This window comes from Galleria mellonella, unplaced genomic scaffold (assembly GCF_026898425.1).
Source record: "Galleria mellonella isolate WM207_F2 unplaced genomic scaffold, CSIRO_AGI_GalMel_v1 utg96, whole genome shotgun sequence".
Taxonomy (NCBI): domain Eukaryota; kingdom Metazoa; phylum Arthropoda; class Insecta; order Lepidoptera; family Pyralidae; genus Galleria; species Galleria mellonella.
Genome location: NW_026442179.1, coordinates 2,180,791 through 2,196,679, shown reverse-complemented (window position 1 = coordinate 2,196,679; position 15,889 = coordinate 2,180,791). Strand labels below are relative to the sequence as shown.

The following is a 15,889-nucleotide window of genomic DNA, read 5'->3' as shown; positions in this document are numbered from 1 at the left end:
TATGCTTCGCAGTTACATTTATTCGTATATTAGCTTTGTCCGTCGTCATATTGTGATGTTGAATAGCATATAATCTTCCTGAAGGTATGGGCTAACAAATGTGAAAAAAAAAACACTTTTGATATTTCCAGAAATAATTGCGTTCAAACTGCTTCATTATATTAATATAAATAGTACAACAACAAGTAAACACCTCTTATATTGAGATCTGGTTAAATAATAAACATTCATAAATATATATTTTTCTTTTATTTTAATTTCTTTCCTAGATGAGTATATTGAGAGACCATAAACTTCGCCCAGTTGATGAAATAAATAAATAAATAATAAAGAAGCATGTGTGAAATTGATTCAGAATGTCCAGTTTCTTTTTAATAATTTTTTCTCTCACGATGCAATAGGTTCTTGTATATATTTTTACAATTCATAATTAACGCTAATCACATAAAACTATTGAGCATTATTTTTATTTATAAAAAAAAAAACAATATTCTAGTTTTGTAACAAAATAAATCAAATGGGTATTAACTAATTGTATAAATGTATATGAATTGTAATATCTCATAATTTCGGGTCTAATTAATTATGCTATTGAATTTTGTATATTTCTATTGGAATGTATTGTCCATTGAATCATAACTACAATACTGATAAAAAAAAATCCTTTACAATCGACGAGATTTACATGTTTTCAACTTAAGTAATTGCATAAACTACGCTGATTTCTTCAATAAAATAGTGAAAGTACAGCTCTGATTCAATGTACAGCAACGCATAAATGAACAAGGGTGTACAATCGTCTAGGTATATTTTGAAGGACACTTAGTTAATGGATAAATAAAATTGAACACATTGTCAATTTTTTATAGATAGTAGTAGTACAGTTAAAATATAGTATAGTATTTTCTCCACTGAATTTATAGTGCCACCGAGAATACGGATAATTAATTACCTAGTAAAATTTAAATTGCTAATATTTTCTCTTTGTGGAAGTGAGTTTCTATGATTAAATAATTTTCATATAATTTATTAATTATTTACAAATTAATTATTAAAACTTTACATTAAAGGAAACGTGAAGTGGAACAGTCTTTATAAAATTCGATGTTTATACACGACAAAATGTTAATTGTATATTTTTATATTTATATTTTATAACAGTTTAATATATACAAAACGAATTAATGTAAATATTTATAATGAATACACTTAAAATCACTCAGTAGGCAGAATGGTTATAAGTCCATAATAATAATATTTTAAACAATAAATTGTCAATAAATATAAAATGAATTATATTTAATAAATCTTAAAAATAAAATACAACACAAGACTTGCTAATTATTTAAATGTAATGTTTATTAAGCGTAAAATCTTGCAATATTTTAGTAATATTAATAGGCCTTTTATATCACTATTATACAAAAATCTAAGAAAAAAATATACAAATAAGATATTTATTGCTTACGTAAAGGTAGCCAGATAAAATTTAAATAAGTTATTAATTGCGTCGTTTATCATTTAAAGTGACAGTCAATTTAAAATTCTTAAAAATATTTACTGTTATAATGCTTTACATTTTAGTATAAATCTATAACATTTTATTCGTATAAATGTAAAAGAAATTAAATTTATAAAATACTTTTTATAAATTTAAGTAAAAAAATAATTAGACAATGTCACATTATTTTTTTACTTGAATTTAACACATTAATAAAAAAATTCTTAACTAAAAATCATAGACGGATCTCACCATTCTGATAACAATATATATAATTACAAACACTAAAATGACATTTAGTTTTTGCTGTTTGACAGCAGTCTAGCTTAGCATCCATCGAAATTTAACTATAGTGTAATTTATACTTAAACTCAATAGAAGAAGATTCAGTTTCCTTTAACGTGAAGTCGACTATTTTATAAACTAAACGCAGCTCTCCCTTGCATTTGCTAGCAGCGGCGTCCGTGTGGTGACCACCTCCCTTCGCCGTGAAAGGGTCCCACTAGTCACGCTTCGTCTATCCTCAGCCAACGTACCAATACTCTATAGACCAAAATTGCAAGTTAGGGTTGTATATTATAACACAATTATGCATATATACAGTTATTATTTAAAATTATTTTTTTTAAAGTATGGTAAATAACATATTTTAAAAATATGCATCTTACAATTAGAAGCTAACATTCAACAACTTTTATCTAATTAACTTTTTGTTCCACAGAAAAAAAATCAACTTCAATACTCTATAATATCCATGGTACTATTTATGACTATAGGCGATGTGTACCATTTTCTATCTATCAAGTAGGTTGTCAGCTTATTTTGAATTATAAATTGTATAGAAAAAAAAACTCAGTTCTATGCAAACTGGTGTTAAATGTATAAATTTTATTACAATACTTTTACACTTATATTAAATGTCTATACAGACATATACCAACAATTAACTTTGCAATAAAACATTTCTTATACTAATAGGAAATAAAAAAAATATTGGCCAACCCTAGTATCTTCAATTACTAGAATTTGGGCCGGATGCCAGAGTAACCCAAGCAAAATACTTCACCTGAGCGTCAGACGCTGGCGTGTTCGGAGTGTGGGGTGTGTTTGACCTCACTTCGTGCTGTTGCAAACTATGCGTGCTTCTAGATGACCCCACTGGGGGTGACACCACACCCCCGTAAGGTGGGGGCTCGGGCGGACGTTCTAAGTCACGTGTGCAGTTATAATCTGTACAGAATAAAATGTACTTTATTATTATTATTTTTTCGTGTCACATTTGTTTGAACATGTATTTAAAAATGTAGTAATGCTGTAATTATACTATATTTTAATACGTGAAGCAAAAACTTTGTACCCATTTTTATGAAAATTGCGCAAACGGAAGGGTATGAAATTTGGCACATTTATAGTTTAAATAAGTAAGAGTAAGAGTGCAGAATGCTAAAATTTTTTTTAATTATGCATAAAAAATACATCAAAAACATCACACACACACACACTACCATGTATTTGATACACACACGCATATATATTCTTTTCTTTGTTGTTAAAGTCTGTGGTCAAATTGTGAATAGATTAATATTGTCTTCAGTATTATTTGTCTATAGTTTACTGAATATCAAACATAACCATAATAAATTATTTTTTTTTTAATATACGTTATTGTAGAATTCCGACCACTGCCAGATCAGCTAGTATATGAAAAGAATAAATATTAATAATTGGAATTTAAAGATATTTCGATTTAGAAAACTCGTCCTGTACTCGTTTTCTTAAAAAAAAAAAAAACAGTGACTTTGATTAAAATTAATATGAGACCAACCTTCAACTATCAATGGCAAAAAGAATCATAAATACCTATTTAGAACAGGCAAAGATATCGTGTAACATGCACGAAAGGGAATCTTCTGCGTATGAAAATTCCTTATAAAATACTGACACCTATCGGCAATAATATCAGTATATTTAGCTACAGTCAAATACCATGTAATCAAAATATCGAGTAAGATAAATTTAATCGTACAAAGACCCAATTAAAGATGCTCGTATTATCGATTGATAGGTACATCATAATCATATTAGTCGTTAACTGTCCACTGCTGAACATAAGCCTCCCCCATAAAGGGGAGTTTTGCCAGTACATGCCACGCTTGGTAAGCGGCTTGGCAACTGCAATTAGAATTTGGTGATGCTTTAAGAGAGACGCTGCTGCCCATCCCTTGGCTATTAACTTTCCTTAGTCGCTTCTTATGACACCTACGGGAAAGGAAAGTGTAGCCCATTCTATGACAAGACTACATGGTATACATACAAGATAGGTACATACACGTATTAAATGACCGATGTAAAATATTATAAGTATTTCTCAAAATTTTCCAGTTCACGACTCATTTGTTTCTTAATCTGTGTCTACATAAATTACTTCTAAAATATTCTAAATTAATTCAATAAACATCAATTTATCTGAATTTGAACAGTAAACAGTTTAAAGTTTCGAATCCTCATCGGATGGAAAACTTCGTGATTTAATCCTTTGGATATAGGTTGGTGCTTTATACTGCTACAAATTGATGATAAATTTGATTTAAAACTGTCATGTTCCAACTCTAGTCGAACTTCTAACATTTCTTTTAGGTATTTCGGTGCTCGAAATTTCGTTTAAAAATATAGATTTTATATTTATCAAAAATAAAAGCGACTTTTTCAGAGAATATATCATCAAAAAAGGAAAAGACGCCCAGACAAAAGATTCATTTATTATTACTGCATCACAAACGTACGGAATATTGTCGTCAATTTTAAATGAAACACCTTAAATTATAAAGCCTTGCGATCCACGAATCCCATTGTAAAATTAGAAGCAAATTATGAAATTTTGCTAATAAAGATAAATTTACAATGAGTTTGTCGAAGGCATCAGTGCAGTGTTGGGGACAAAATCTGAATCTGAATGAAATTGTGTATAGAAAGTCGTTTGATTTTTTCATAGTATACACACGACATTAACATTAATAGATTGAGTTAAATGAGATATGCAGAATTTTGTAAGAATGACTTATCTTAAGAATAATTTTACATATTGTTAGAAAAGTCAATGAAATTACATACTTGTATAATAAAAAACAACTCGAAGTTTTATGTCCAGAATTTGTGTACATTTTTAAGTCTCCTTTTGCTGGTATCAATATCGGGAACTGACTTTGGCGTTTAGACAAAGTCAGTAACGAACATGAGTGACCTTAAAATACTCATCCAAAATATTCAAGTCGATTCCACGCTGTCTGAAAATCGATTCATTTCACAGCGACAATAAGGAGTTAGCTCTGACTTTGAAGTCAATAACAAATTTGATGTAGGTAAATTAACTAAAAATTTTACAAAAGAAATAATTGAAAACTTCAAGCTTATTTTTAAATAAGCTTGTTACAAGTAAAACACGTTTCTCCTATACATCAATTACATAATTAAAAATTGTGTCCCAAAAAAAACCTATTTCAAGTACGACGAAACCAGTTATTTTGATCTAAAAACTAAACTACCAAACTGATTTTAATCAAATTTCTATGGGTACAACAATCTGTAAGTATGTCCTTTCAGATAAAAAAGAGTTTTCCAAATCGGTTTCGAATTGACAGAATTATGTGAACCTCTTTTTTAAGACAATTAATAATAAATCTAATATTAGATAAATAATAGCTTCAAACATAGAAGCCAGAGGACAGATACAAAATTAAACAGATTCCTGAGTGGAAAACAAATATCAAACGGACTGTAATATTTGGTGTAAAAGTTTGTATCACAAAAAGAAGCTGTTTATAACAATGAAATGCATTATACAAAACTACTCGAGCTATTTGCCTTCCATTATACATTTGAGTTGACTTTGTAACTGAAACTGGTAATAAATTCGTTTAAAATTTCCATTAATTTCGCTTCTAACTCCGCCACGGTAATATAAATGAAATGTAAATAACAGCGATATTATATATACGTAAACTAAAATTTAGCATATCAACACTGGATGCCTAAATATGAAATCTAAGTAAACGTATAAAGCCTTGATACACGTGTACCTACTTGAAAATTTGCAAATTTCTCTTCAATATTATATAGGATCGTATTAGAGATATCCATAAATAACTGATTCTATGTAGACGAAGAAATAGTATTATAAAAATAATAGTAACAACCAATGGTTTTTTGTATGATTTAAGATAAAAAAAATGGATTGTTTTTTATATCATGAAGGCATAACAACATACAGCCCGTCTGATGATAAACGATCACTATAGTCTATCGATACCTGCAACACTAGAGATATGACGTGCGTGTTGCTGACTCTGATGAAACCTTAATACACCCTTTGTGAAGAACCCAACACTATAGTCTCTATGTTTAAGTATGGTCCATTTAATTAAATTTGATGCCACATATATGCGGAACACAGAAATAATAAACAATTAATTTATTAAAAATAAAAAAAAAAACATACCTATAAAAATAATAAGAAAGTGATGACCTTGTAAAGCTTGAATAGATCTACATAAGTTATGGCTAAATTATCATGTCAGCTTTAAAAAAAAACCGCACTATAATCGATCAATTCGTTAAACTTATAACACTCTTTTTTACATGAGGGGTTAAAAAAAAGTTCACACGAATTAAATTTCATTCCATTTTTAAAGTTAACAATGTGAAATCAATGCAAGCGATAACAAAGGCCTATTTATATAAATAGGAAACGGTCGCTTCAGCGTTTGATTATATCAGTAATGACCGCATGTAAGCAATCAACAACAGGGTACAATTTGTCATATACCGACCGCTATATTTCCTGTATAGTCGGAGTTTACAGCGGTCCATCATAATGAACGGTAAAGCCTATCAATTTGTACAGTAATTGTACTAAAACTGAAACCGTTTGGTTTTGGATTTCATTTGAAAATTTACTACGATGTTATTGACAACTAAACGATATCTACGAATTTGTTTGCAAAAATATATTTGAGCGTTACCTTTGCGTTCTTTTTTTTAAAGGGAATTTTAAATTGCAGAACGTCATTTTTTTTTTTGTAGAAATGTTATACGTTTTTTTTTTCTTTTCATTTAAGAGTTCTCTCTTGTCGGTGCAACTGATTCATGCATCTTCTTCCAGCCAGCTCTATGAGCCCAGGCCATATTATACGATTACATCTTTTAATTATAAATTTATTTTTATAATTATTTTATCAGCATGGAGTTTTTCAAAATATGGGTAAAGAGGCTTCTTCAGGGCTAACAACCCGCACGTAACACTTCTAGAATTGCAGGCGTTCATCGGCTATGGTAACCGCTTACCATAAGATGGGTCATATACTTGTTAGCCAGCTCAGTACCTAGTATAAAAAATATTTAATCAATAAGTATTACTTCTATGTTAGTTCCATATTAATTTTATGACATTATATTCTCATTTGTGAATGAAGATAGATTTAAATATTGCTAAAGAATGAAGTAACAGGTATTAATAACATCATCTTCTCGTCTCTTCGGAATAAATAAACCTGATCTGCTATCTATTTCTAAACATGAATAAACAAAATATATGAATATGATATTATACTTATATAGCAAAGTTCTTAATATGATAAAAGCCAATATATCCACCCAGGGGGGAATGGAATTGTAAGTAATGGAGACTGAGAATCCCATTGCTAGCAATATACCCAACCAGGTCGACCTCCTCGCGGTTCCCCCTGGAAACTATCATGGTTAATTCCTGATGAATTTATCATGATGGGCTAACCGGCCTGTTTTCATTCTCATCTATCACCATTCACTGGTGCTCCGCTAGCGTATCCCATTAGCGCAGGCGGAGTTAGCGTCAGCATACCATTTTCACCCATAAAAAAATATATCCTCCCAAATTATCATAGTTTGCCTAAATAACCACGTTATTATAATTCCTGCCTTTTATAAAACATATTCACTCAAAATAAGAATTCTGTTTTGGTTTATCGATCGCTCGTGTCGAAATCAGCAGCCAATTTACTCATTTTATTTACAGATTCCCTTTAATATTTTATCAATATTCGCCTGAAAATATAGATTACTGGCTATTTATTAGGCTCCGCCGCAAAATTAAGCTTCTCAAAATATTTTACTATAATATTTACAATAGGCTTTGTACAGTCGGGGTCTATAACAACCACAGACACGCCACTAAGCTGAGAGGCTCAAACAGACTCTAGGGAAATCTGTTCCAATCTTGTTTATAATTTAAATTCTCATAAAGGTAAAGGAATAGTGAATTTTAATTATACAGAATGGGAATTTATTTTATTATTATCATTAATGAATAAAAATAAAGTAATATTTAAATATTTATTTAATTATTTTTTTACTGTTTATTTTAATTTTAATTTAATATATTTTTGAGTAATATATTTAGGTCATTATAAATACTACGTTTCTTAAGAATATAACTGTATTGTTACATTCTTAAAGAACTTAATTTTAAAATATTACTAACTGACCTGGCAAACGTTGTTCTGCCTTATAAATGATTTTTTTCTGCATAGGGACACCCTAAGCATCTAGTGGTATGAAATATATTTAACGATCTATTCTCATACCTACCAAATATATATATAAAAAATTCATAACAATCTGTCGAGCCGTTTCGGAGGAGATCCACCACAAACACCGTGACACAAAATTATTTTTAATTTAGTAAAAAAATTGTATGTTTTTTATAAATCGGTTTATAAAATTAACAAATCGTAGCAATAAAGGTATTTATAGAGAATGTCATTAGCGTTAAGTTAGCTATTTCTAGCAAGTTTGTACCAGCTTTGCCTTTGTTCCTGAAGAAGACTTTGTAAAAAAGTCGTTTGCTTGGGTACCTCTGTCCCATTCGTGTTTATACCATGAAGCAGCTGTGTTTGCATGGCTGTGTTTCAGTTTGAATGGTCTATATGGCAGTGAATTTATAGGGTACAGAGGAATAACACCTTAGTCCTCAGGAATGGCAACGCATGGAGGTATCATGGGCGAAACAGTATACTCTGTTATGCCCATAGTACTGCTCATATCTATAGGGATGGTTACCAATTTCCTTCGGGTGGGCCGTCAGCTTGTTTGCCATTCTAAGTTGCAAAAAAAGTTCAACTGCTAAGTCAAATTTAACAAATATATGTCGATATATAAGGTATACTCTTAAAATTAGCAGTGAAAAATTGTTCATAGAATTCTATATCTAAAGAGAGACATACCTTTGCCAAGTGGCACGACATCGGGATTCTTGTCATCAGGCTGTATCGGAGAGTGGTTGTTGCTTTGTATTGTTCCTTTGTAAGCCTTCACAGTTTGTATTGGGGCTAGAAAAGAAAAGGGCTTTATGAATAAATGAAGCCTGCACTTTACTACACAGAATACCTGGAACATTCAAACAAGGCTTATATTGCTTACTTATATATTAAAGTAAATAAATAGCATAGAAAAAGGAACAAATTTGAACTGTAGCAAGTACCTACAACTGTGAATTGAATTGAGTTTTATATGATCTAGAAGTACTATAAATATGGTTTGAATTAAAGAATATATAGGTAATAGATTAATTTTAATTAAATTTTATTTCTTAATTCACATTAATAAGATTATTTTGCTGAATTTAAAATTAAATATAAGTTGGGATTGAAATATATTTCAGAATCTACATTAGTACAGTCAAACAAGTATACATATGCCTAACAATTCTCACATTTGTTTTCTTTATAAATGTTTTAGATATTAAATTATAATGAAATTATTTATAAAATTCATTATCTCTCCTAAACAAATGCTTACTATACACAAATTTTTATTAAAAGTAATGAGACAAAGAAAAACATATGTACAATGAAAATTACAAACCGTTGCCGTTATATTAAATTAACTCTATATGAAATATGAAATGAACAAGCATTTTATAACAGAACACACTTGTATCGCAAATGCTAAACAAGCCTTTGTTCAAACAGTATAAAACGAGTGAAGCGTAATTTGAAGTCACCCCCAAGGGTTCAGTATAAATTTTCGACTTTAGTATTTGCTAACACCGGGGCTGGAGCGATACGTGACCTGTGAACATTTGGTATTTATAGTATCCAAACGTAAGGAGTACACCGCGTCTGCACAAAGCCAGGATATATAGATTTAGCTACTTATTTACGAGCTTAAATATATTATTCAGTTTTATTACATAATAGTTTATGATATTCGTGACAGATCACGATAAAAGTCAGTTTCAAGTTCCGAAATATGCGTACAATTTCGTATCCTAAAGTTGTTTTTGCTATAATATGTAGAATTATTGAACTTAGTTAATAATTTATCAATGTCTGTAGATCCAGACCTGTGGTCGTTTAGTTTCGATTCTATTTTATTATAATTTAATATATTAATACTACTCGTATAACAAAGTACAATCTACAATATCACCAGAGAGAGACTTTGTACAAAGGTCGTCTGCTTGGGCACCTCTCTCATTCGTGTTTCAACCATAAAGCTGTTGTGTTTGCATGGCTGTGTTTCGGTTTGAAGGGTGGAATATGGCGTGAATTTACAGGATACGGAGGAATAACATCTGAGTCTTCAGGAATAGCAACGAATGGGGGGTATCATGGGCGAAACAGTATACTCTGTTATGTCCATGGTGCTGCTCATGTCTATAGGCGACGGTTACCGCTTTCTATCAGATGGGCCGTCAACTTGTTTGCCATTCTAAGTTGTATAAAAAAAAAGTTTATCTTAATCATAACTTTAAAAAAAATAATGATGATAGTAGGTGTATTTACATTTACAAGTACACTTGTACAAGTTTAATTTCCACAATATCGTGCTAGTATTATATTATATCTGTGAATATATTATCTTTTTATTTATGTATTGTATCTGTGTGAGTATATTGGATATAGAAGAAAATAGATGGTATTCGAATTGGCACGTGTCGATTATACAAAACAACGGGACTTTGACATGCCATTCGGTATTTAGGTCCTAAATACACCTGGCACTAGCCTGGCACAGCCGAATGTACCAATAACGTAAGAATATTTTATAAGCAATAAATATTATTTGCAAAGCTATTGTAATATTATTTTTGTAATGGACAGGTGGCTTAAAATGTAATTCCATAAATGAGAGAAAAGAAACTTTATTTAGATTGTAAATATTTACGAGTATATATATTTTCATATTAACTTATAAATTGTAACTCATTTATTAAAGATAAATAATGATAATAATTCTGAATTAATGTTCAATTTCGAGCAAGTAATCCATTCTATTAGTGTTACACAATTTATTGTGTTAAGAAAATATAATATTATGTAATATTAAATTAAATATAATATTATTGAAATAGTAATCTTAAAATTACGAAACAATACTCGTTGTCAATGCTTATCATCATTATCATCATACCAGCTATTATCTGTTCTCTACTGAATATAGGCTTCCCTCATAGACTGCCATAAGGAACGGTCCTAAATCATCTGCATCCACTGGCTCCCTACAATGTATTTAAGGTCGTCACTCCATCTAGTGGAGAAATGTACTACACTGCATTTCAATGCTAATGCAAACTGTAAAATACGAGTACATTATAAGAGCATTGTAGGTACATTTTTCACTAGCAACGAGAAACTTGGAAGCATTTCAAAATTCGATACAAAATGTTGAACAGCTGAATATCATTTCCGTTCGAGTGTGTTGCGAAGGAAACTTAATAAAACTGTCGTATACAAGTGACGAAACATCTGCAATTTCAATGGAAATACTGAAAGACATAAATCACGTCTGAAATGCAGTGAATCCGCAGCCGACGCGGTCGGGGCGTAGAAAAATTCAAGTCACGCCACTGAATCTGCCTCCATTCCCGCTAAGTTCCCTGCCGAACTCATTCCGTTTTATTTGTGGTCTAACGGACTTCTTTATATCACTCTAAGACAATTTACCAGCTATTGCCTTCGAAATTCTATCAGAATACCCAACGTTATTAACTCACAATAGGCTAGGAATACAGCGAGCGTTCGGAGGGAAGAAAACGTTTATGGCTGCATTAGAACATTGGTTATACTTGACTTATAATGGTTTTGGAAGTTCAAGGAAAACAAGCAGAGTTTATTAAATTTTAGATATTGGGGCTGCACGTTTTTTTTTTTGTTAATAAGAGATGAGAATTTACGCGATAATTTAGGTAAACTATCATAATTTATTTAAATTATCTCGACGTTTCAACCAGGTTACATTCCTACTCGTAAATACGGTCGGTGTAAACTGATCAAAACATCGAGATTTTTATTTTTGAATTATTATATGAGCCCTTAACTGTTCACTGCTACACATATGGCCTTTCCCATAAGGGAAGGATTACCAGTAGTTGCCACGTCTGGCAGGCAGGTTGGCATCCGCAGTTGGGCTTTGATGATGTTTTAAAAATGGTGCTGCTGCTCATCCCTCGACTATTAAGTTACATTGGTCGCCTCTTACGATACCTACGGTAATTAAAGGATACTCAATTCGATCGATAAACATCAAAATTATTCAGGTAAGTTATCATTGGTTACTTAAATGGTTGCATTAATTGCCGTCTTTTAATAAACAAAAAGCAGAATTTATAATGTAACATAGATTCCAAATCAGTTGATAAATTGATCCTTAGTTTTGATTTTTATTTCTGATAAATATTAAACTGTTTGGTGTACAAACTTGCTTGGTACTTATTAACGCTTTGAAGGTTTAACTAATAAAAAAAAAATACAAATACGTAGTATTTTAGATGAAAAAACACATTCATTATTTTTTATCATAGTTACTTGAGCAAAGTCATAGACACTGCCAGCTGTTAAATAAAATCACAAAATAGAACTCTTACCTTCATACTGTAAAGGCCGGTGATGCCGTCTTCTAGCCAATAAGGCAATTACAGCCAGTGCAGCTAATGTGCCTCCGATGCCAGCCACAATACCTAATGCCCAACTGATATCCATGCTACCGCCGTTGATTGTCTTCGCTTCTGTCAAATGGAACAAAAATTCTAAATTGAAATATTATTTAATCACTAGCTTTTCCCCGTTACTTTGTATTTCAGAGGTAGGAAAACTCTTGAAAGAAACTACTTCTTAATGGCGTATAAAGATATAATATATGCCAAATTTTATGTTATATAAGCCTTCAGGAATACAAGTGTGATAACCGCATTCAATTTGATGCAATAGATTTGCGCGATACCGTAACAAACAGACAGAGAGACAGACAGAGATATTTTTTAAAAAATATCATTTTTGTTTCTATTAATTTTAATAAGAAATCTAATATTATTATATGTTTTCTTTATATTTTACATCGTCTAGTTACAATTTTATTATATTAGTAAGATAATTTAACCGCATAATTCCGACAGTTAAGATAACCGGCCATTAAATATTCGACTATCGCCCATTTAGCCCAAAAGCTGAATTTATCAGATTCGGATTTATATGTGACTATTAATTACCTACTTAATAATAATGGTAAAACATTTAATATAGAAAGATACTTAATTAGAATTAAGTACAAATTGTGCATTATAATCATAATTTAATAATTTTAATTTTGTTTTAGGATTTAAACCTTCCAATAAAACTAAAAGAGGTGTCTTTCAAATGTGATATCTATACAGCGTGAGTTATGCATTTAATTTTTTTAACAGGATTTAAAAAAATATATAATAGCGCCATTAAAAAGACGGGGTTCTCAAATCTCCTGTATTTTTACATTTACTAACTTTAATAATTGATTTTGCAGTTGATAAAATTTACTGCCGTATTGATTTTAAACTAATATTATTTCAATTAAGGTAAGTTTTTTTATGCAAAGTCACCGAGACAATAATATAAAAAGGTAATGTAAGAAATGTTTACATACCCGTATGTAATGCTAATCTGGACAATGTATGCACCCTTAATGTGGTAACTTCTGATCTTCCTCTTGCATTGTTCGCGTAGAATATTAATTTCAGTGCTTTCCCCGAGCCTAATCCACGTAGTTTCCATATCGGTGTTGGGGTAGAAGCGTTCGCTATGAGAGTGCCCGCTTCCCATGCTTCTACGAAGTAAATTGTATGGAGCCCTCCGTCGTAACCTTCGGAATAATATATTGTTATATTTATATATAATAAATTGTTATATTTATCAATTTATCAATATTTTTTTTGTGAAAGTAGATTACTGATTTATTGGTTCTAAATTCTTGTTTCGTTCACCCCCACAGCTGAGGCATTTCTTACAATCATTTGCTTAGCTCCACTAGGTATTGAACTAAATTGAGTAAGTTTCTTACATCCCTATAATTATAAATTAACCATCCCTTGTTATTTTATTCATAAATATACATTTAGTTTATAATTATGATTATTAGATACCTAAAACAGTAACATCTGAAAGTTGTTAGGTCAAAGCGTAATAAGTTTAAATATTTTATTCAAGTACTTTATTATGATACGGAATGAATTTATTTAAATTATTATTCTAAGAATATAATATTACATATATTTATCTGAATTAAATAATATGAATATTAAACAAACTAAATTTTAAAATTAATTAAAATAATCATAAATTAACTAAAATGTAAAAATAAATAAAATTATTGTAAAATAATAAAATTAAGGGCTGTACTAAACTTACCTGGAAAACATCTCAGTTCAGCAGAATCATCAGTTAAGTTTTGTGCGGTACAATTGAAAGGTGGGTCAGGTCTGACAGCTGGTAGCAGAGTGTACCGACACGGCTCTATTTGCTGTCCAGCCAGATTCGTAGCCCTGCAGGCTAAGGAACCGTAGTCTGCTTCTGTAGTTGGTGTGTAAGTGAGGATTGACCGTCCAGCGCTGTCTATTGTGAACTTGCCCTAATGAATAAAAGAGAGAAAAAAAAACATTAACAGGCGTATAATTCTTGTAGTTATTTGCTTGTTTGTATAAACTTTATTATTCATTCAGATTTGACACGGATATAAGGTTATAAAGAAAATAAGAAGGTACACAGGCAGACTTCTCCCTTCCAGAGGTTTCTTCCAGTCAACCTTGAGAATCTGAAAGACCAGAAATATCAGAGGGAGACTTTGTACAAAAGTCATTTGCTTGGGTAGCTCTGTCCCATTCATGTTTCTACCGTGAAGCATTTGTGTTTGAGTGGCTGTGTTTCAGTTTGAAGGGTGGGATATGGCGTGAATTTACAGGATACAGAGGAATAACATCTGAGTGTTCAGGAATGGCAACGCATGAGGGTATCATGGGCGAAACAGTATACTCTGTTATGTCCATGGTACTGCTCATGGACATCTATAGGCGATGGAAAGTTACCACTTTCCATGACAGGTGGGCCGTCAGCTTGTTTGCCATTCTAAGTTGTATTAAAAAATCAATTTATTTACAGTGGCTATTTGTAAACGGGGGAGGTCTATATGTAGCCGTGGATAATGGCTGAAATGATGATGACGATTTGTAAATGGCATAACACAAAATACCATAAAATAATATATATAAATTTATATTTGTTTTTCACTTATTGTGTATTTCATTTATATTTAAGTGTAGTGGCTTTAAGATATATTATTCTGTATATTTGATAGTATAATAAGTGTCTATGAGGGAAGTTTAAAACTTATAATCATGACAGTAGTTTCCACCATCTTGATGATGATGATATGTCTCATTTACACAGTCATAAATTTCAAAGACACTATTTCCTATTTTGTAAATTGAGTTCGTTTGTCACTATATTATTAAATAGGAATATTAAATATTCAAATGCAAGTAATAAGCAGAAGATTATATAGAAAGAACCTCTGTGACATATTATTTGAAATGTATTTTTTCATTTGTCGTACGATAAGGATATCAAATAATGACAGATTACATTTGTAACTATGTTTTGTTGTAAAATAAACTTTATTGATTTACAACTAAAAAACAAAATCAATCTAAACCGAACTGTAGGCTATAACAACTTGATTGACTGTCTCTTTTTTTTCTTAAATACAATAAACAAGTTATGTTTTAATGGCGAATATAAATTACATTTTTTTTCCTGGTGAACTTATTAAGATGAACCAACTGACTTAATTTCATCGTCACTAATATTTCGTCACCGTAAACTATTACTTCGCCTTGATTTTTAATTCCAATTTTTTTATTTGTCCAATTAAAAACAAAACTTAAATAGAAGTGCATAAAGTCATTTATGATTTGTTTTCAAATATTAAAATATCAGCATAGCTTTAAATTACTTGTCAGATTCTTTTACCATGAGGAGGTTTTTTCAAAACACAGTTTGGCAAATGAGCATGCGGCTCATATGATGGTAAATTATTTAAATTTAAAAT

General features: G+C 30.6%; 1 protein-coding gene across 3 annotated transcripts in view; it reads right to left on the bottom strand.

Moving 5' to 3' along the window:
- Positions 1–1,493: 1,493 nt before the first annotated feature.
- The window catches only part of LOC113523570 (synaptogenesis protein syg-2-like), a 253,093-nt gene continuing 238,697 nt past the window's right edge, over positions 1,494–15,889 (bottom strand). For 2 of the 3 annotated variants that reach the window (XM_052902798.1, XM_052902797.1), the window contains exons 12-17: positions 14,194–14,413; positions 13,433–13,648; positions 12,402–12,542; positions 8,758–8,862; positions 2,568–2,731; positions 1,495–2,044 (exon numbers count right to left, since the gene is read on the bottom strand). In XM_052902798.1, the coding sequence (XP_052758758.1) occupies positions 1,925–2,044; positions 2,568–2,731; positions 8,758–8,862; positions 12,402–12,542; positions 13,433–13,648; positions 14,194–14,413 (966 nt within the window). In that variant the 3' untranslated portion in view covers positions 1,495–1,924. Of the gene's footprint in view, positions 2,045–2,567; positions 2,732–8,757; positions 8,863–12,401; positions 12,543–13,432; positions 13,649–14,193; positions 14,414–15,889 lie in introns of all 3 variants that reach the window. The other variant, XM_052902799.1, reaches the window with a different exon arrangement.